Here is a 24,384-nt window from a genome sequence, read left to right as displayed (position 1 = left end):
CCAGACTGACCAACATGGAGAAACCCTCTCTCTACTAAAAGTACAAAATTAGCCAAGCATGGTGGCGCATGCCTGTAATCCCAGCTACCCGGAGGCTGAGGCAGGAGAATCGTTTGAACCTGGGAGGTGAAGGTTGTGGTGAGCCGAGATTGTGCCATTGCACTCCAGCCTGGGTGACAAAAGCAAGACTTCGTCTCAAAAAAAAAAAAAAAAATGTGAATCCACGAGTTCATACCATAAAAATAAACAAACAAATAATAAATAGGAGAAAGGGGAATTCTACAGTAGAATGTCAAGTGCTAACTAGTAAAAGCAGAAGGACTGCTGCATCTAGAAAAAAATCATCAGTTTGATCATCAGAGTGAAGGCTGAGTGCAAAAGAATCATCAATAATGTCAAATCTAAGGGCAGAATTGACAAAGAGCAGATATTTGGATGTCACGGTCTTAAAATCTCTCCCTACAGACTGTTTATTGGTAGCATAGGGAAGAAAAAGGAATAAACTATATGATGTGGAAATCAGACAACACACTGATTGATTGAAATTAACATCACAAATGAGGGACACATGAATATTATGTGACTCCGGATCCGATTCCCTGAGAAGGATACAACTTCACTTACTTCCATAAGGACATAACTAGAAATCTCATGAGAAAATATGAGACAACCCACAAAGGAGAAATATTCTATTTAAAAAGGGGTCAATATGGTGAAACCCCATCTCTACTCAGAATACAAAAATTAGCTGGCTGTGGTGGCGCATGCTTGCGATCCCAGCTAGTTGGGAGACTGAAGTGGGAGCATCACTTAAATCCAGGAGGTGGAGGTTGCAAGGAGCCGAGATCACACCACTGCACTCTAGTCTGGGCGACAGAGTGAGACTTCATCTCCAAAAAACAAGGAGGGGTGGGGAGTATATACATTGTTGAAAAAAAATGTCAATGTTCAGTAATGACACTGAGAAATTAAATTAGAGGAGCCTAAACTGTTATGTCAACTACATGCAATACAGAGTTCTGGATTGGATTCTGTACTAGACAAAAAAGTATTCTATAAAAAAACTATTGTATTAGTTGACCAAATTGGAATATGGTTGATTAATTGAATAAACGTATGATACCAATGTTAAATTTACTGAAATTAAAAATTACTGTGGTTATGTAAAGAAAATGTCTATTCTTCAGAAATTAACACGGAGATATCTAGAGATAAAAAACACCTAGAGATAACAAAGGCCAAGATGTATGCAACTTGCTCTCAACTGGTTCAGTGAAATATATATATGTATATACTTAGTCTACCCACAGAGAAATTGATGAAGCAAAGTGACAAAATCCCAATGAATCTAACTGGGTAAAGCATACAGAATATTCTCTGTTTTATTTCTGTAACCTTTTAAAATATAAATTTGAATTTAATTCTCAAATATAGAATGGAAAAAACAGAAAAAAGAAATAATCATTGATAAGGTGAACTGTAAGGAAGCTCACATATCCAGAAACATCTCAGGAAAGGTGTTTTTTTTTTTTTGGTGAAAGTATAGTTGAGTTGCAAGAGTTAAAAAGTAGAATGGCAACTGTAGCTGGCCCCAGTGATGTTTGTGATGTGGTTGAACACACAGCCTCATTTTTCTGTAAATAAGGGTGAAGCTGTATGGAGCTATCATCCTGTGACCAACCACTTATTACTGATTTTTAAAACTGGAATTGACCATGAGTGAGTCAGCAAGAATTACCATGGGCATTGCTAAAAACCCTAAATCAATCAGACACATACAAAAACTAGCCATTACTTCTCGTGTTGACATGAGGTTTATCTACATCTGTTTTTATTTACTTATTTATTTTTATAACTTTTTTTAACACTCAACATGTTCACAGGTTAACTGCTGTTTTGGGACACATTTTCTTTCATAATATAGCAAAAGAGGAGCTGAGAACATGCAAAATATTGATATTTCTTAGGGAAAATACAAAGAGATCAATGAAGTTCATAATTTTGCTTTTAAATATAAATTAATAAGTCAAAAAAGCTAATAGAATTATCGGACATGTTCCTTAAAGCAGGAACTCCAGTGTTGTGGGGTTTTCTTTTTCCTTTAGGTGCTGTGCATTTGAATGTAGATCATTAATAAATTATAATTTGAAATTATTGTAAGTGTTTATAAAAATATCTGCCAAGTCTAGTTATTCATTGGATAATAGTTAATATTTATGCTAATTTTACTCATTTGCTCAGTATGGCAGAATCAGAAAAACAAATCTATGCACAGTTTAACTTATAAACCCAATCTGTCTTCTTCCAGTTTCATGATGTTATCCATTATCATTATTCTAATAACTTCACTAACCAACATTCCTATTTAATTAAAATAAAATTTACCCAAGCACTTTTAAAAAGAAGAATGTGCATAACAACAAGCACTGCAAAGCAGGAGAGTTAAATTCATAATATTAATCTTAAATTATATGAAGATAGAGATTATGTGTTTTGCTCTTACAAAAATTATATTACCATATCAGATTTAAATTCCTGGAAAGATGAGTAAGAATCAGCTTTACATTTACATATTAAGTTTTACTTTTTAATACACATTTATGCCTATTATATTTTTTGAGTCCCACAATAGCCAAGGATTATTATCATACAATTTTTGAAAGTAGGAAACTAGCTGGTGGTAACTACAGCTAAGAGATGTGCACAAGGATTGGCAGATTTGATGAATAAGGAACTTGTCTTAAGAGCACATGTGTATAACTCCTGGTTCTGAATTTGCTGCACTTATACCCCACGGAGAGTCCTGCCATGAATTTAAGTGCTCACATATCAGTTTTATGATATTTTAGTGGTTCTAGAGAGTGAAGAGTTGGCAGTCAAGAGCACACTCATACTTCAGAAATATTGTAGGGGACATAATGCATATTATATAAATATATATTGCAGATATATTGATTTTTTCTCACATAATACCAATACTAAGCATGTGATGTGGGTAAGATTGATTAGACACACTGCATAAATGAGTAAACTGAAAGTCGCTGAAGGGTAATATTAAAGAAAACATTAGCAGATAAAATACATGTTTCAATTGTGCTTGTTCTACACCTATATAAAATATGCCTTTCTGATTTCATTAAAAGCAGTTTCATTGCATCAGCCTTGCTCAAGGTATTTTCACACAAAAAAAATATGAAACAAATAAAATCAAATTTCATTCATCTGAAATGAGGTGGGGTCCTATTTATTAAAAGTACATCTCTGACTCCCAGGGTGCACCCAAAGCTATGTAGTTCAAAGTTAAATTTCACACAACTTGATAATTCTGTTAGCATTGTGACTTTGAAAACAGACCTGTCTTGATGATGACTAAGGTCGACTTCCTGAAATTGACTTATAATCTCTTTGGGAGGATGTGCACTATAGCAGAAGTACTGGAAATCTATAAACATGTTATATATTTCATTTCAACTAGCTATGCGATCCTGCACAAGCTACATAAACTCTTGGATTTTTAGATCCCTCATCAGTTAAATTTTAATTCTAACTCCAAAATCTTTGATTGAAAGCTGCAGTTTGAAATCAGACCCAGCAAACTCATAATTTGATTAACTTTATTCTCCCCTGATTACTTTAGCGGTTCATGCTGACCTATCAACATGTGAATGCTGATCAAATAAATCTCTTACATATTTAAATGAAGACATTTCTCTTGTGACATTTCCATTTGAGCCTTTTGTCTATTGATTGGTGATTATCCAGCATACGAAAGAGAAAATAACCTTGACTAAGAATCAACAGACATAGGTTCTATTCTGGACTCTGAGTGAAAAGTATTCTTTAACTTTTTTTTCTTTTTTCTTTTTTTTTTTTTTTTGAGACAGGGTCTTGCTCCGCACCCAGGCTGGAGTGCACTGGTGCGATCTCGGCTCACTGCAACCTCTGCCTCCTGGGTTCAAATGATTCTCCTGCCTCAGCCTCCCGAGTAGTTGGGATTACAGGCATGCACCACCACACCCTTCTAATTTTTGTATTTTTAGTGGAGACGGGGTTTCACCATGACAGCCAGGCAGGACTTGAGCTCCTGACCTCAAGTGAGCTGCCTGCCTCGACCTCCCAAAGTGCTGGGATTACAGGCGTGAGCCACTGCGCCCAGCCCATTTAACTTTTATGAACTGCAATGCCTTTAAGTATGAAGAGTAAGTATAAAAATATGCATTTTGGCCAGGCGCGATGGCTCATGCCTGTAATCCCAGCACTCTGGGAGGCCAAGTTGAGCAGATGACTTGAGGCCAAGATTTCCAGGCCAACCTGGCCAACATGGTAAACCCCTTCTCTACTAAAAATACAAAAAAAAGTAGCCAGATGTGGTGGTGCAATCCTGTAATCCCAGCTACTCAGGAGGCTGAGGCAGGAGAATTGCTTGAACCTGGGAGGCGGAGGTTGCAGTGAGACCGGTTCGCGCCACTGAGCTGCAGCCTGGGGGACAGAGTAAGACTCTGTCTCAAAAATAAATAAATAAATAAATAAATAAATAAATAAATAAATAAATAAATGCATTCTGCCGACCGCATGAATAAAATACAAAAAATTAAGTTGACTCTTAAGTTCTGAACAAGTGAGGTTAGTGAGGTTACAGGAGAAAAATGAACAGCACAAACAACACTAATGCATTCCTACTTTACCTGATGGGGAGATGTGTCGCCAAGAAATGGAAGGCTCTGGTTTCCCAGTGGCCAAACAAGTAAGAGTGACGTTGGTTCCTTCATTGACGGTCATATCATTTGAGATGTCATATATCTTAGGAGGAACTGAAATGACAAAATACGCAGTGATTAGAAAAAAAATATATAAAATTTTGTTGAAGTACGTATGATTAATTCCATAATATCATGCAAGAAAGGTATGAGGGTGAAATGTATTTATGGCCTATGGTCCTCACCTGAAAGATGGATTCTCTAGAATCTCAAGACTTTCTAGGAGTTTTTTATTAGTTTTTTTTCCCCTAATTTTTGGATGTTAAATACCTCAGGATAAATGGAATATTTAATAACAAAAATGTTTAAACATTGATTAAATATGTATTATGAGTAATTTGTGTTAAGTAAACTAGAATATAATCAATCTATTTTATCCATGGATCCTCACTGTATGATGTTTTCCTTGTTGAAATGGTTAAAAAAGAGGAAATACAGAAGAAACTTAAAATAGCAGAACGGTTATTCCTACATACTGATTTAAAAGCTGGGTGAGTTAGGACATGTACATGACTGGGAGGTAAGATTTCATGGTCACAAAGGTATTTTTGGCTTTAATTTTCTATCTGCCAGGTAGTAGGGCTAGACTTTCTAAAAATTTGTGTTCTAAGGAACACAAATTCTAAGGACTATGAAAGGTGGATACAATAAAGTTTTCTTATCAGCAATGACTGGCAAACACTGGTTGAAACAGATCACTTCAGGACTTCTCATCCTTTGTTATGCCCTTTTGCACTGTAAATCCATAAGAGTCAAGGGGGAAATATTGTATTGCATTTTCTCTAATGTATTAGACTAGAGAAGTTTTTTATCCCAGAATTTAATCACATAATACATTTGGGAAACGTTGGAGAGAAAAGTCTCTAAACTAACTTCCAGGATTAAATTTCTATATTCTCTAAGAAACCAAATGTCTCATTGAATCCTCAAACAGTATGGGTATAAGTCTCTATTGGCTAACTGCATTATTTAGAGTAAGTTATTTAATTTATCTCAGCCTCAGTGTCTTTATCTGAGAGCAGGAGACAATAATAGTACATGTCCTATCTGGCTGCTATGGAGACTAAGTAAGTCAATACATGTTAAAAGACTTAGAAAAGTGCCTGACATTAGTGTTAGTTATTATTATTAGATGCTATTAAACACATATATGGTGTTTGAATTTCATTTTAGTAGTGCTCTTTTCCTATGCCTTAAAATTGTTCTCAGAAATTCTTCACTTTTGTAGAGTGTATGACTGACCTATGCCATAAATAAGTTTGGGTTACTTTATAAAATTTATACTATGTTACTATTACAGCTCAAATATAAACAAATGGCAATTACACCCCTTGGTAATCATTAGTAAAATAAGATTTTTACTGAAATCTTTTTAATTGTTCCCTTCTTTGGGTTTCTTTATGCAAGAGATATGTTTTCACGATTACCTTTAAAGCTAGAAACTAAAATCTGTTGTGACGATAAATTACCCATACTTTGAATTTTTTTTGACTTTTTATGGAACCAAAACTCAGCCTCAAGAAAATCAAGAATGATATAATTACAAATATAAAGTATTTGATTATGTGTAACTGTTGATATGATTGAGGAGAAGGCTTGTTCCTAAGTAATACACCATTGTAACTGTTTCCAAATGACATAGTTTAATTGGCATTTAAAACACATTATCATCAAACTCTTCAGTGAGCTTTTCTCAGGCAAATAATAAAAATTTTCAAACCATCCCAAACAGAGGGGTCTTTTCAGCTTAACTAAAACAGAACAAAAATAAAAACATTAAATTACCCTAGAAGGAAAGTACAAAAAACGTTGCATTACATTGGTAAATAGGAGAGTTAATAATAATAAATTTACAACATTAAACTAAAAGTATATTTTAGATATTTAGTTGTAGGTATAGGTTTAATTCAATGAACTGTAAAGCACATGTGGATATATATACATATATATATAGAGAGAGACAGATATACATATATAGATGGTCACTGACTTACAATGGTTCAATTATAATGTTTTTACTTTATAATGGTGTGAAAATAATATCCATTCAGTAGAAACCACATTTTGAGTACCCATACAACAATTATGTTTTCATTTTCAGTATAGTATTTGATAATCTACATGAAATATTCAACATTTTATCATAAAACAGGCTTTTTGTCACATTATTCTGACCAACTGTGGTTAAGTGTCTGAGCACGTTTAATGAAGGTTAGGTTAAGTTATGATGTTCGATAGTTTAAGTGTATTAATTGCATTTTCAATTTACAATGGGTTTATTTGGATGTAACCTTATCATAACATGAGGAGCATCTGTATTCATAAACATACATACAGTGCATAGCAGTGTCCACTATTAAAACAATTATATAGTGCTTTTTTCCTTTATATAGAATATAGTATATAGGGCTCTTAGTCTCGCCTAGCGACTTTACTTATTTATTTAAAATATAACTGATACAAGGTTAGACGGAGATATGTATATGAAGAGAAATAATGAAATGCCATAAGAACATGAATTCCATCCTCGAAATACCATTATTTGGTCAATACTGTCTGATCAAAACATAGTTTAGTTGGATCTTTACACATCTACATATATTTAAAGTGCTAAACATTATGCTAAACTAATATTCAGCACTAGTATTTGGCTATATAGAGAAACAATTAAGTCCCTTAGAAATAAACTTAGATTTGACATTTAACTATAGGAGATTGTGTAGTGTGGGGAGAATGGTAAATTCCAGGTGTGACATGTCATTCTCAGTGATTGCAATTGCCTTCCAGGGCCTCATAATTCAGGACATGCTACAGGGAATACACATCTGGAAAGAGGATGTTAGTAAGAGAAAATCCCTCTGACAAGGCTCCTCTCCCCAGAAATGCATCACTTGTTGGCAGCAGATGCCATGTGTAAGAGGGCCAGTGAAATCCTTACATGCACGGTGGCTTGTGGAGACAAAAACAGGTGTTGCTTTGCTGAATATTCAGAACTATTGCATATGCAGTTTAAACCTTCCAACTTTTACTGACTATCATGAAGGGAATAATTCTTGACCCAAAGGAAATGCAAAAGTTTAAAGGCATGTTACTTGCCCTCAAGAAATTTAAATTAAAAGACAGAAGCAGATAGGTAAGTAACTAAGAGAGGGCAAATATTTTCCACATTTTCCTTTCCCATTTTACAGGAGTAAAACCAGTTCAATAGGTAAAACTTCTGGGTTTAAATCAGTAGACATTAATTATGTGTTGGTTTATTTTAAAGTTAATTATGTAGAATAGTTTATGCACAAGGTTATTGAGTGCAGACTATTTATAATAGATAAAAACTTTTTTTTTCTTTTTTTGACAGAGTCTCTCGCTCTGTCTCCCAGGCTGGAGTGCAATGGCTCAATCTCCGCTCACTGCAACTCCTGCCTCTTGGGTTGAAGTGATTCTCCTGCCTCAGCCTCCGGAGTAGCTGGGATTACAGGCACCTGCCACTGCGCCCAGCTAATTTTCATATTTTTTAATAGAGATGGGGTTTTGCCACATTGGCCAGGCTGCTCTCGAACTCCTGACTTCAGGTGATCTACCTGCCTCTGCCTCTCAAAGTGCTGGGTTTACAGGAGTGAGCCCCCACACCAGGCCAGGAAAACTATTAATAACCTTAAGGTAGGACTGCACAAATGGTGGTATAGAGAATTGGTCAACTGGATGGTGATAACAATTGTCAGCTCTGTCGTCAGAATAAGGTGTGGTATTGAGAAGGGTTTTGGATGGTCCCAGGGCGCATCATGCTAAGCACTTGCATAGAAAAACCAAAAAAAAAAAAAAAAAAAAAAGAAAAAAGAAAAAAAATAGAGGAGAGTTAAAAATAACGTACTATTCTAGATGTGTGCCCCTTTTCTAGATCTTATTTCAGACTCCCTCACATCCTTTTCTAAATACTTAATTTATGCAAAAAGGAGCAGATGTATTTAATCAATTCAACAATTTTTAAGCTATTAAATAAGTACAGATTTTAAGAAGTATTTTAAATTGTCATGTACTTTAAGTACTTATGACCTAGGGCAGAGTTATGAAGAAATATATTAATGAGTGTAAACTCATTTAATATGCTGGAAACAATTATTATAATATCCTCACTATCTTCATTATATGACACCATAAAAAGACAATGAAAAGGCAGAAGTCCTAGATTTCATACTAAATCACAGAATATCTCCTAGTGAAACTCTAATTAGGGATATACAAGACTTTACAACTGTGTTCATAATTAATTGTGTATTACCAGTTAGAGAGATCTAAGAACACTGGAAGCTTTCTAAGCAACAGAGGTTGAAAGTAGATTTAAAGATCGTGTTGGGTGAAATGTATTTTAAAACCTCCATATCCATTTAAATGAACTACTCTTGGTCCCTCGCATTCATAACATGCTTTCCCTTTAATTGTTCACTGGCCTAAAATTCAACTGCTACTTAGTACCTGGTCTTCAACTTTTATTTAGTTGGTTCCACAGTGAGGAGATAATGCGTATTTAGATGTATCTACATATTTAGATTCTCTAAAGATAACGTATGTCTCTTGTTAGTTTCACTTTCACCAAAAAATTTAGGCAATTTGACTTACTCCACCCACTTTCCCTCTTCTGAGCCCATCTGTGGGTGTCTTCAGGCCAGGTATGAGTCACTTTCAGTAAGAAAAATCTTAGAATGCACATCCAAACCAGATTCTAATGACCTTCACACAGGCTACCATTTTGGATTATTCTCCACTGTTTGTACGATAATGAGCAACTGAGTTTGTGAGTGTACGGCATTATTTTCTTTTAATGTGTACATATTTTCTGATGTATAGAAATAAATTATTTTTGTTTGTTTAATGAGCAGTCTTCAAAGATATAGCTTTAATTTCTTTCAAGAATTCATCATGCTGCCTGCAACATGACCATTAACAAACAGAGAAGCCAGCATCATGGTGACTAATCTGGATATCATAGGAGTCATATAAGCACAGGGTATTTTATTATATTAAAAGTTTTTATCTAAAAAAATCTATGCAGATGATTTTAGAAAGAATAAATAAAATAGCACCTGAACCAATATTAACTTGCATGACCTGTGAGGTCAGGTCACACATGATATTAAAAACCCTTACAGGATGCGTCTGACAGTTATTTTAACTGTAAATACAAGGCATAAACTATTTGGATCTGGACAGTTGCACTTGCTCACTGGAATCAATTAAATGCCCCATCGAGCTCTTAAGCTGTAAGAGTCCATGAAAGACCACAGTGCATACAAATCCATTTGGAGGCCATCTTTAGGATGTCAGGGCTAAAAGGTAGATGGAATATTTATTTAATCTGGCTCATAAACACTCACAGATTACTGAAAAACCTCAGATCAGCATTTATTGTAACCACAATATTCTGTCACAAAAACCACCTGTTTCCTCGATCAGGATATAAAATCAAAGCAGTATTTTACAGCAGAGTGCAATGAATGTCCTGTCATTCATTCTCTGAAGTTGTAGACTCATTACCAAAAACCTTTAAAAGTTGTTATATATCTATTTGAATTATGCACACAATTATGAGATCTATTCTCCAAATATGTTCACTAGGACAAATAAGAAGTAAAATAAAAGTGATGCCAACTCTTTGATGTCCTCTTTGACCCATCTCTCCCAACGGTGACTTCTCATACCTCAAAAATTTACCACAAAGAAGAAACCGAAATGTACATTAGTGAGTGAATTTTAAAAGATCAAAATTTGATCTTAAAAAATTGTGTCACTGATGACTTTGATGATCTTAAAGCAAAATAGGTTTTTCTGGGTCTGTGCTATGGACAATGTTTGTGTCTCTCCCAAATTCATGAGTTAAAATCTTAACCCCCGAGGTGATACTATTAGGAGATGGGGCCTTGGAAAGGTGATTAGATCATGAAGGGATTAGTGCCCTTATAAAATAGACCCCACGAGCTAGGTCACCCCTTCCACCATTTAAGGACTCAGTGAGAAAGTGTCATCCATGAGAAAACAGGCCCTCTCCAGAGCCTGGATCTTGGACTTCCCAGCCTCCAGAACTGTGAGAAATACATTTCTGTTGATTATAAGCCATCTAGTTTATGGCATTTTTTTTATAGCTGCCTGAATGTACTAGGACATAATGTATCTTGTTGAAATAATTATTTGCACCCATAACTCTCTGCCCCTTTCCACTCTTATACTTATTTCTTGTGATAGTTTTCTTTGCAATCGATAATTGTCACTGGCATTTATTTCTTTACTTGTTTATTATCTGTATCTCTTCATAGAATCTAAGTAAAGACCTAGGGTAGGGAAGTTGTTTGCTTTATTCAACAGCATATTGCCAGAACCTGAGAGAGGGCCTGACACATACAGGTTATTCAATAAATATTTCATTATTCTTTCAGGTGCTAAGCTAATACTTCTTTGATGTCTCAGTGAAGAGATCCTATAAAATTTTATACCATTGCAAGAATCACATAATATAAGTTCTGAGAATACGGTGAAAATGTAATTATAATTTCAAGGGTCCTGTGTGACTTTTTCATGGATTCTCCGAGTTTAGGGATTAAATATTCCTTCTAACTCATTTAGAAGCATAATATTTTCTTAGTCCTTTGCCTACTATAGTTTTTGCCATGCAAACCCAGAGAAATAACTGGACAATAATCATACACATTTATTTTTAACAGAACGGTCTGTCACATCTTAGGTAGTTCCATGTTTGTTGGTCACAGTATTTTTTTTTTTTTTTTTACTTTTGGATCTTTGCAAATTTAAAATCAAGAGAATTTGATTCTAATAGTATGTATGTGCATATTATTTCTACTGTTTTTTTCCTCCAAAGACTTGGAGTCTGGGTTAGTTTGGATGAACTATATTTCTGAAGCTTTTCCAAACAGCTTGAGTCAACAAGCTAGACATAACTATAAATCTTGGGAGAATTGGCTTTTTTGCACTCCCATATCTGGTAATAGCTAGCAATATCAAAAGAACATTCTTCCTTTCACTGGGCTGGCACTCCCCTTTTCAGTCTTGGCCAGCCCCCAAAAAGTGAAAGCAGATCTACGTTACATAACAAACCTCCTGGAAAAGGTGTTGTTCTCAAACTGAGATAAGAAATTGTTTCATGCTTTTTTCTCTAAATTGGTTTGCTTATGGGTTCTTGATGGTTTCATGGTCTGCATCTCACCAGCCACATTATTTTCTCCAGCTGATAGACTATGACTGACTTGTCATAGTTTATGGCATTTCAGAGATTTCTATTGCTTCTCCCCTCATCCCCTCACTCAGAGATAGTGATAACAGGAAAAAGATACCAAGCATGGGTTTTAAATTCAAACTTGCCAAATTCATGAAATACCTACTGATAAAATATGCCAGAACAACTTAGGGGTAAAGAATATGTATAAGAAAAACGTATCTGTCAAACTTCAGTTCAAACTTTGAATTATGTTGCTTACTTTAGTGTTTTCTCTCATTTAGGATACCTATGCACGAGTTTTTCTCAATCTATTCTGTCCTTCGTGGGGTCACCTATAAAAATCTGGCAAAATAGGCAGTGAACTGTTTTAATTCATCCATCCACCCATCCATCCATCCATCCATCCATCCATCCAACAGACATTTATTAAGCCCCATCTCAGAGTGACTAATCTTAAGGAGTCCATGTCTAAAGAGTTAGAAAGATACAACATTTCTAATCACAATGCAGAGTCATTAATCCTACAAAGACTTACTCCCAAGGTGTATTGGGAACACAGATTTGTAACTCTAACTCTTCCTTATGGAGGCAGAATTGAGGGGATGCTGATATTGGATAAGGCTTTTTGAAACAGGTGGAATTTGAACAGAATTTGGTGGTTTAAGCTAATCATCAGGGATAACCGGATGAGTTTTTCGTGATTCTGGGATGGGAGAAAGGTTGATTTAGGATATTCTAGACCAATAGTATGTAGTGAGTTCCAAAGTCTACAGATTTTGGAAACACTGATTTACAGAACACCAGAAAGACCTCTCCTTAAAATTCTCTCTCCTATATTTAAAATCTGCACTCTAATTAAAAAGGCTTTTTTTTTAAAGATCCTCAGAATATTTATTTGCCTTCAAGGGACTAATGTTAAAATGTAACTAACCCTACAAGAAATGATGACTTATTAACTTGCATCCATTTTCAAACTCACTGAGAGCAGCATAGTGGGTGCAGTGGGGCACCATCCTGGAAGTAGAAAGATGCAATAGGCAACATTTTACCATCATGTTCTTTTCCCTTGAAAAGCTCAGGATTGGTTCTAAATGATAGTGATCAAGAAGAGAAGAAAGTAAGACTCTGAGAAGAATGAACCCTACAGGATATGGAATTATAGAGAAACTAAAGTGGAAATTACTTTCTTCTATTTTCTCTTTCTCTCCATCTTCTCTGGACTCTCTAATGCATGGATTATGCAAAGGTATAACAATTTGCCAGTTAGATTTTCAGTAGCAAATAAAAACATACACATGAAACACACATGAAGTAGGTTTAGTATACATGAAAATTAAATGTGATAAAATGAACTTTTAAAAGGCTGCTGGTTTTAGAGAGCTTAACATTTATGTAATGATTTTAACATTTTTGGTTGCAGTCAAATTTCTCGCATGCTGTACAAACATTTTATTTTGAAGACAAAAACACAACATGGTTACACAAGAGTTTCAATATTTTGGACTGTAAAGATTTTTATTTTTTTGATTCGTTTTGGCGAGAGGATCAATAGCTAGCCTCTGCACATGAGTGTTTATACACCAGAGTTCAAATCACTGCTGTACCTCAGGCTTGCTTCAGTTTCACTTACTTGGATAATTCAAAGATATAAAACACTGCTTAAAATCAGGACCATAATAGCAGCTACCCCCTCAGGCAACAGCAGCAGCAGCCAGCAGGCTGGAGCACACTTATTGTCGTGCTGTATATCACAGGGAATCTACAATGCCTGCATAATTCAGTCTCCTCCTTAGTAGAAAATGGTCACAAAATAGATAGGAAGAACACCGCAATTGAAATACCTTACAGCACACTAATGTGGGTATCCTAGTGAAGTATAATTCTTAAGGCACAAACTATATAACTTCAAAACCTTCAGTGATGGTAACATTTTATTAAGAATTAATAATGAGGTTTTTTTTTTTTTCCTGGAAACAATTTGGCAGTATATTTTAAGAACTTAAAAAATTTTCTATTCCATTGAGCCAATGATTCCCCTTCCAGGAATTTATATTAACGAAAGCAAGTACCTTCTTTCAGTGTAGTTACTATTCCCATAAACCTGGTGGCCAGCTCCATTTGGAAATGTGCCAACAAATACCCTTTGGAACGGCCCAAGTGAACCGTTTTCTTGCCTCATCCTTGGCAGTGAACTATTTTCCCTATAAACCAGAGGAAACAGCCCAGCTGTGTCAAACTAGAACCCAGCTGCCTTCTTTGCAAACATTTCCCATAGCTAAAAGCTTGCTTTAGGGTTTTTGAAAACACGAGAGAACCCAATGTCTACCCTTGGAGTCACAGAGTTATAATGTAACACCTGGCTCCTGGTTTTATAAGGTAAGCCTGCTCAGGTTCAATATACATATTCCTTGTTAGGCTCAGGTTTCTCAAAATGTGTTTTAGCAGATTTTTATATCTAAAAGCTGCTCTGGTGTTTTATGCATTTGCAGAGGAGATGTGTCATTTTAGCACCATTTGAAAAATAACACCTTCTTTGAAGTACTCTGGTTTCTTTGTTCTTTGTAAATAATATTTATTTTTCTAATCATGAAGATAATATACATTCACTGGAAAGAATGTAGACAAATACATAAACAGTAAGGAAGAAAAAAAGTAGCGTATTAGGTTGTAATATCTAAAACTGCCCTTTAGTTAAAAACAAATGGATATTGGCAATTTCATATGATTCAATTTAATATAATGCCACCATTTAACAAGAATTATTATTAATAGTTTGATATATTTTATTTTTGTCTTTTTATTCATATGTTTATATAGATCCTAGAAATTTCCATATGATCCAATAAGCTCACCAGGGAATTGGTGCTGAAGCCTTGGCTGGAAATAAATAGTGTGCCCTTCTCAACACTATTTATAGTGATCCCTTCTCAACACTGTGCTCTAGAAAGGGAGTGAGAAGGTAGTTGGATAAGTACTCAAAATAGGACACTGTGGCTTTCTGCCTTCCTTACGGGAAACATGTCTAAAAAAGGTTACCCACAGCAAGGGTTAGTATTTGTTGAACATTTACTGTGAGTAATATACTGAGAGACTAATGACTTATTTGGAGGGGGTGAGTTTGGGTTCATCTTAGGGCAAAGTTCTACACGTCCAGGCCAATTCTTCCTTCCACCCACCCATCTGCTTTTGTGATAGTTGGTTTGTGTGGTGGTTCTATCAACATGGCCACAAATTTTTTAATACTCTTTCCACTAAAAATAGGATCTCTCCCCTTCCCCACCTTGTATTAAATTGGAGTAGGCTCTTGGCTGCTTCATACAGTAGAGTTGTGGAAGAAATAATGCTATTTGACTTCCAAACTGGGAAAACAAAACAAAACAAGGCAAAAAATATTTGTTTCCGGTACTGTTCTCTGAGAACACTCACTCTTGGAGTTCTAGCCCACTGTGGTGTCACCATCTCGGGGCTACCATGCTGGAGAGAACATGTGGAGACACCACATGTGGTTGCCACATGGAGAGTCTGTGATAACAGAAAGAGAGAGAGAGAGAAAGCTTGGGAAGCACTTCAGCTCATCTAAGCCCTGACTGCCTAAGTCATCCCAGTGAGGCCTCAAATATCCTATCTAAATTGCACAAATTGCAGTCTTCTGAGTAAAACAAATAATTGTAGTTGTTAAAAGCAACCATGTTTGGGCACAGTTTTTAAAAGAATAAAGAAAATTTGAGAACTTATCTTATGTGACTTCACAACTTACCATAAAGCTACTACAAAGCCAGTGTGGTGTTGGTATCAAATAGACAATGGAACAAAGTAAAGACTCCAGAAACAGATGATAAAACTTCCCATGATGGCCAAGGCCCTGATTACTTATGTTAAAAACAAAAATACCTAATGTTATGGATAAGTAACATACATGAGTAATGTGAGTCAAGACAAAGTATACATACATATTGTGATTGATGGGGCCAGGTAGAGAGCACCTGTCTAAAGAGAGCAGCTACCACTGATAATTTCCATCCTAAAAATAGAAAAGTCTAGGCTTGCTAGATCTCAAGACTTGAAATTTTATTTTTTTTTGTACCTTACAATCTCCTCAAAATATCTGTGAAATTAGCCTGGCACTAACCCAAATGACACCTTTATAGGAATTAGAAAAACATGAAGACACTTCATCATTACATGTTGGACAATTTTCTTGATATAAAAGTCTACATGGTTTATGAAAGTAAAGAGTGCCTGCAGATTTGTGTGTGTACAAAATCTTAACCATATGCTGAAAGCTCTTCATGGTCTGGATTCAGCTAGAGAGCCACAGTCTTGCCATCTTTGCCTCACATCTTGGCAAGGCCTTCAGACTATTTTGGCTTTGAAAGACACAAGGAATCCATTTTCACATTACGTTGTTTGTTTTCTTATAAAAGCTGTATATTATCACACTAATGTGTGGTTTCTCACCTGTCAAAAACTAACCATGATTAGATTTACAGAGTAACTGCCTTAGAAAGGCCTAGAGTCTTGCCTTAGAAAACATTCTGAGAATGGGTTTCATCCAGAAACTTAATGTTAAAACCATGATTCATGTTAATATTCTGCTTCCAAAAAATAATTATCATCTATATTTTTTAACATCCATGTTACCTTATCTACTTTTCTCAAAGAGAACCTTTATTTTTTTAAAAAAATATTACAAACAAAGGTTATCATGCAGCTATGTGCCAAGAGATAGTAGAGTCCTATGGTTACATGTGCCAGTTCTCTCTGAAATTGGATTGGATTAAAAGATAACTTGCCATGTGTTGGCTCCTAGATCATTAGTCACAGTGGTCTAAGTGCATTCTCTTATAATTCAATATCAAAGAAATTGCTTTTGTGGCATTAACTATATTATATTCAAAATTATATAAATTATTGAAATGCTATGCCTACTGCCAAGATATAAGACAGTTCACATGGAAAAAAAAAGTTGTGTTTTAAATTATTCATTAGAAAAAAAGGCAGTCTCTTGACAGAAATTGTTTTATACTGGGGCTAGCTTCTGGGACTTATATTTAAATATAAATCACAAAAACTCAAAATTTCAGATATTCTTAATTCTCTTTAACACCTTGATTTCCAGCAAGAGGATTAAATATTATATACTGCCTTAGATCTACAGTTAGATATGTATTGTATTGAATACGTGCGTGTGTGTGTGTGTGTGTGTGTGTGTGTCTTGTAACATCAATATGTGCCTTTGTTTATACTGAGATATGGTAACAATGGGGAAAGTCTAATTATAGGAAGGCTACTCTCAAAAGATCTCTCTCTTACAGATTTATATATTATTCATTTGGTTAGAAAATGTTTGTCATTTGCCATGCACTAGGGACTGAGATAGGTGCTGTTGATTTAACATGTAATAAAAGAGTTGTTTTCCAGTAGCTTATATATTATGGAAGAAAATAAACATTAAAATAGATTAAAAATACAATTATATCAAGTTATATGAGAAACATATACATAAAATATGTATACCTTAAGGAAAATTCACCCAGCTCAAATAAAGATAGAAGGATGGCAAAGGCGATACAAAGATATTTTTTGGAATATGTTGTAGCTGTCTAAATAGACAAATGCATTCCAGGTCGAGTTATACACGTATGGAGGCTGGACAAGATGAGGACCCTATCGCAGACTCTGTATTCATCCTTGTGGCTGTAATTGAAGTACTTAGCTAGTCACACCTAAAATTATTTCCTTTATTCACTTTCAAGACATAAACAAATGTCTCTTTTTGTAGATATTTCTGGAGAAGCCAGATGAATGCAAGAACTATTTTATATTGATCCCTGAGTAATTTACAAGATCATATAATTAGTACACAGTAAGTGTTCAGAATGTGTTTAATGGGAATATTTTTGTCAGTTCTAAATGTTCCTTGTTTGGAGATTTAGTCTTTAACACATTCATTTACAAAGTCATTCTCCCTCATATTAATTACTACATTCCGAGGAACAGAAATACTTTGCCACTCCTCCCTTTTGGCTTAAAATATTAATATATTGAAAGTGAACTAGTCTCTTGGGTGTTACATAAGGAACACTAACATGCTTTAGCTTCTCTCAAGTACTAAGTGTATAACATATTTTCATATCCCAGATAAAAAATATCATGTATTTTTATTTTTGTTTTCTTGATGCTATCAGATTCTGTTTTTAAAAACTTAAAAAACGTGGTTAAGACTGAAAAGTGTATTTCCTTGGGCACTCGTGCTCTGGAGCTACCTCTCCAACCTGCTGAACTTTCTTGTTTTGAACACTTCAGTCTCGTCACTTGATAAATCCACCAAAAATAAGCCAAACCAACCCCTTCTTCTTTCTGAAAGGTGGAAAATCCAAATATGCTACCTGGTAAAAGTTAACTCTTTTATTCTGTATTTTTCCATACACCTAACTATCATTAAAACCTTTTATTCAGAGCTACTACTATAGTGGAAGGATGGAAAAGTATAAACTATATCTAAATATTTGGATTTTAAGGGTTGAGAAGAATAAACATCAAGGATTAGCTATGCCAAAATAACCCAATTTACCTTTTGAGTAGGTCAACTACTTACCAAGAAACAAAATTGTATGAACATATTGAGTGTGTATGTAGATTTCTGGAGCCGTTTGACAATTGTTGACAGTTTAAGCAATAAAATAGAGTCGTGTGGACAAGTTGCTCACATAGCCTGACAGAGACCTAACTGGTTATGCCACTACAACTTGTATTGGTGGTAGATTCATGTCTATATGGAAGCAGAATGTCAGCAGTGCTCAATAATAATCTGTATTTGGCTGTTTTGTTTTCTGAATTTTAAGCAACTTGGATGTATCTCTGGGAGACACATTTAATGATAAAACTATACCGGAGGTCAGGTGTTCAGTTTCAGTCGTTACAATGTGCTAGTAACACACAGATGTCATTTTGCCATTAGACGCCAGACAGAATAGTAAAGTGCATACATGCAGTACTACGTTAGGACACTGATGACGGAACCAGGAGTGTTTACATAAATATAAAAAATGCAAGGAAGGAGAAGAGTATTTGCATTTGCTTGTGAATTTGTTCTCAGTTGATCTAGTAGAAAAAAATATGGTAGACTTCAGGTGATTATAATAAAGTATCCTAAACAAGAAGTATCCTAACAATAAAAGAAACTATTTTATGAGAATACAAGCTCCCTGTCATCACAAGGTTTCCAGAGACTATGGAAGACCAGTGGGATTAGAAATGGGATTACTATACTGAGTGAATGCTTGAGTCAAATAATACTGTTAGGATTTTTCAACTGTGCGTTCTTTGAGTATTTGCTGCACTACATACCTTTGTATATGAGGAAGTAAACTCAAGGAAAATGCCATTAAAGGGCCTGGCTATTAGCAACTGAAAAATGAGATCTGAGGGAGGTTAAGTGATGAACAAAAAACATTTGTTGTTCGGGACTGGCGATAGGACTGGTAGACAACTGGGGAAGAGGAGGAGAAAAATAAGAGGGGAGGCAACAAAAATGTAGATAAAATGAACAAGCCCATTAGAGGAGAGAAATGGAATTTCTTCTTACATTTCACATACAGTTTTTCCCTTTCTTACAGCATTTTTCAACAAAACTGTATAAATAGAAAGTATGCACTGACAAACAATGTCAATATCAGGTGCACTTGTGGAAGGTAAATGTTGGATTTTCAGGAATTTTGTGAGTTGAATTTTAAGCATATTCATTATTAAAATTAAATAATATTAAAGTTAAATTATACTAAAAGCAAAAATTTTAAAAACTCAAAATGTATCACTTTCTCAATATTTTATTACATTTTACTGTCGTGTGTTATCTTGGGTTACTTACATGTATTGAATCTATATGGTAGAAATGGTCTGATACTGCATATCTCTCCTCAACTTTGTATTTAGTGATATCAATCTGAAAGTGGCCACAGTGGCAGTGTTTAGAGCATGGAAATTGGCAAATGCTATAAATTATGGCTTTTTTAAAAAAATATTTATCAGTAGCCTACCAACCTTTACCTATATATAAGATACATTTAAAGTTATTCATTTCATAAATACTGTAATATTTCATAATAATAGAATATTTCACAGTGTTCCCATCAGATATTGAGATCATGAAGAGGAATCAAAGGCGTGCTCTTGCCCTCAAAAAGTCTAGAATGTAGATAAGAGAGAAAATGAGAACATTAGTAACTGTAAAGTGGAACACCCTAAGAGTCAAAAGAAAGATTCAGAGAAAAAGATCACGGTACTTTAGGTGAGAGAATGACTAACTTTAATTGGAAGTAGGTAGAGGAAGGGCAGGTGGAGAGGAGAATCAGAAAAGATTTGATGAGAAGAAATTTGAGCTTGGCTTTGAATAATGGAACAAATTTGGACTTGGGAGGATGAACAGAGAATTGTGAGATCAGCATTTGGAAATAAACAGTTAGTAAACATATAGGACATATTTGCCGATCCGGCAGTTTAGCTTTACAGCTAAACTTGGTAGAAACAAGATTAAAATGTTAGGATGAGAATAAATTATAGAGGACTTTGAGTTAAAACATTGCTAAAATAATGGACGCAAAAACAAACATGTTGTAAATGGCTAGTGTATTCCTTCTGAGGGCCTGAAGTTTCACAGGCCCAAGTTTAATTCTTGGAATGGAAAGAACGTTTGATTAATATCTTTGTGGGAGGGAAAAAAGAGACTACTGTTTGCTATTTGAAAACTCCATGGCTGGTTGTATGTTGGTTTCTCCCCCTATGATATGAATATCCTATCAAGTGTTTCTACCTAAGCAAATTTTTGTGAGTTGGCATTTATAGAAGTCACAGTGTATGCATCCAGATTGATGTGTTAGTATAAATAGATGGAAATATGTTTCTCAGTTGATGAGTAACGTAAGAGCCCTTCTCATCCTGTTTCACCAAACAGCTAAACCCACACACTTTCTTCCACACTTCCTCTTTTTTTCCCACATTTATCTCTGTATTGTTTTTCATTTCCAGAGATAGGATGACCACCTGCCTTTCCAACATATTGCAAAAACAACAGTGACTATGGTTGATTTTTTCTAGTCAGTTATTTTATTGAAAAATAAAATGTACCAAATGGCAGCAGAGTCACCAGCTGATGAGAAGGTTTTTTATGTATATAACATGGTGCTTTTGATAGGGAGTTGGCAATACTGTGCTAGGATTTTAATATCAAACTGTTTCCATCAGGCTGGAAGCTGTAACACTCAAATGGTACCTTCAGGAACTAAGCTGTGTGCTTGCTACTATAAGGTACTTTTTGAAAGGGGGCGTTAAACAAAATTTATAGAAGAAAAAAGAACTTTTCTTTTGTAGTAGAGAAATATCTTATTTCTTTCTAGGTGTTGCAAGGCAGCTAATTGATTACCAAGTTCATTTTCCTCTTCTTGGCACACAACTAAATTATGATTCCCAGATAAAGTTACCTATGCTTGAGTTTTAAGCAATGGAATGTGAGGAGAAGTGATGTGTGCTCTTTCCAGGACTGGCTCACATAAACCTCCCAGGAGTGATCCTCCTTGCTGTTTTCTTAGAAATTGGAAATCACATATTGAAGATGACATAAATGCAAAGTAGAATAGAACTAGTCTCTAGAGAATATGGGCTGCCTGTAGGAACAATTGATTGGGATGTTCTTTTTTTTTTTTTTTTTTTTTTAGATGGAGTCTCGCTCTGTCGCCCAGGCTGGAGTGCAGTGGCACGATCTTGGCTCACTGAAACCTCCGCCTCCCAGGTTCAAGCGATTCTCCTACCTCAGGCTCCTGAGTAGCTGGGACAACAGGCGCCCGCCACCACACCCGGCTAATATATATATATATATATATATATTTTTTTTTTTTTTTTTGTATTTTTAGTAGAGACAGGGGTTTCACGATATTGGCCAGGCTGGTCTTGAACTCCTGACCTTGTGATCTGCCTGCCTCGGCCTCCCAAAGTGCTGGGATTACAGGCATGAGCCACCACGCCCGGCCTGGGATGGTCTATTAGCAACAAATAAATAACAGGCCTACACAGTTTTATAAAAGATCTCTACCAATATTTAAAGAACTAATTTTCATGCTATATAGCCTACTCAAGAGAAGATTCAAGATACAAAATGTAACAAAAATAAAATGAGGAAAATATTGCCAATTCATTTCATGAAACTGACATAATGTGACATTAAATATAGGCAAGGACTGTACAAGAAAAGCAATTTCACTTATAAACACAGAAAATTTTTAATTGCAACATTGGATTCATCAAGTGAATCCAGTAACATATATAAAAATTTTGCCTAAGCAAGTGTTCTTATGTTAGGAATGAGGAAATTATTTAACAGCTTATGAATTTAATACATCAATACAGATTTAAGGATATGTATATATATATATATAATCATGTCAATAGATATAGAAAATGCATTATATAAAAATACTATAATTTATAACAAAAAGTTGCAATCTAGGGATAGTTTCTTTCAAAATGTGACTAAAAAGATACAACAAAATTCACAATGCTCATTATCTGTAATTGTGAAATGTGAGGCATATTTCATTAAAACTGAAACAAGGTAAGGAAGCCCACTTTTTCTGTTTCACATTATAGTAGAGTTCCTAATCAGTTCAATAAGCTTTAGAAATAAGTTAAAAGGATAAGTATTAAAAGCAAAGGTGCAAACAAGTCATTGCTAATAGATAACTTGTCTTTGTAGAATATTCAAGAGAAGATACATACTATTGGAATTGATAAGATAATTCAACTGGATTACAGAAAATATGTTAACTCTTTCCCCCTTAAATCTATAAATGTGATACAATTACATTAAATTCCATTTTATTTACAGAATTAAAAAATTCATCCTATCACTCATATTGAAAAGGACCAAGAGTAGCCAAGAACAATCCTAACTAAGAAAAATAAAAGAGAATAACTTATCCTTTCGAATTCTCAATGCTAATTATAAAACGCTGGGAAAAAATACAGCCTAGAATAAAACTGGCACACACAAAACTCACAGCACTCACAGAACAGACACACACAGGTTTTGAATATGATAGCGAAGTATTACAAATCAGTGTAGAAAGATTCAATCAATGGTGCTAGGCAATTGGCTACCCTGTGGGGGAAAAAAAAACAATACAAATGAATTTGGACCTCATGCCATGTACATAAATAAGTTATGCATAGATTAAAAGTCCAAATATTAAAATCAAAATTTTAAAATATTTTAATAATATAGAATTACTTTATAGCATTGAAGTTGGAAAAAGAGTAAGATGTAAAACACAAGCCAGATGAAAAAGATTGGTAAATGTGACTATCTTAAATGTAAACAGGTAAACTTTGGTATATGTGAGATACCATAAACTGATTTAAATAAAGCCACATTGCAGGAAGCATTCCCAGAGAATTTAAACAAACAAGCAAAAGATTAGTATTCTGAATATATAAATAATTTCAACAAGTCAAAATGTTAAAAAAGGTCTACTAATAGAAAAATGGATAAAGAATATGAATGCACAATTTTAAAAAGGGGAAACTTTAATGGCCAATTGTTTGAATTACTTGACAAGAAGTGCACCTTCACTTTTGGGCAGAAAAATTTAAATTAAAATGTCACAACTTGAAATTCATAATATTGGTGACACTTAAAAAATTAGGTAATACCAAGTTGATGAGAAAATGAAAAATCATACACTGCTGAAAACAATATAAATCTGCAAATAATTTGAAAACAGCAAATAAAACTGAAGATACACATACATCACTACAATTTCATTTCTAAGTATTTGAATGCCCTAGAGGAAATACTTAGAAATGAAATTGTAGAGATTTGAAAGTGTAGTCCTGAATCACCTGGGAGCTTTTTACAAATACAGATACTCCCAGATTAACTAAATAAAAAGCTGCAACTTAACAAGATCTGTAGATAATTTATATCTACATTAAAGTTTGAGAAGCATTGCCCTGGACTAAAGCAGTGGTTCTCAATATTGAATGCACATTAGGACCATCTGAGATGTTCTCAAAATATATCAATTCATGGGCCCCACTCCTGAAAAACTTGAATTGCCATCTATACTCAAGAACTTCCCAAATGATCCATTTCATTGTTTATCCATGGAATCTCTGTACTAGAGAAAATCTCATATATGCACAAGGAAATACATGAAAGATTATACAGTTTCTAAAAGCAAAAATCTGAACAAATCCTAATTGACCATGTGTTTATAAAATGTTAGGTTGTATAATATAATCTTCAACTGCAGACAAAATGAGTTAACTGGGTCCCTGTGTATCAATATGAACTATTCTGAAAAATAAAATGCTGAGTGCAAAAAGCCAGTTGGGAAAGAATTGTGCAGTATGAAA

At 34.6% G+C, this 24,384-nt stretch overlaps 1 protein-coding gene across 4 annotated transcripts in view; it reads right to left on the bottom strand.

Moving 5' to 3' along the window:
• The window catches only part of NEGR1 (neuronal growth regulator 1), an 886,690-nt gene that overhangs the window by 377,884 nt on the left and 484,422 nt on the right, over positions 1-24,384 (bottom strand). For all 4 annotated transcript variants that reach the window (XM_003830589.5, XM_034967555.3, XM_034967545.3 and 1 more), the window contains exon 3: positions 4,686-4,811. In XM_003830589.5, the coding sequence (XP_003830637.1) occupies positions 4,686-4,811 (126 nt within the window). The remainder of the gene's footprint in view (positions 1-4,685; positions 4,812-24,384) is intronic.

This window comes from Pan paniscus, chromosome 1, assembly GCF_029289425.2.
Source record: "Pan paniscus chromosome 1, NHGRI_mPanPan1-v2.0_pri, whole genome shotgun sequence".
Lineage (NCBI taxonomy): Eukaryota > Metazoa > Chordata > Mammalia > Primates > Hominidae > Pan > Pan paniscus.
This window is presented reverse-complemented; position numbering and strand designations above follow the sequence as displayed.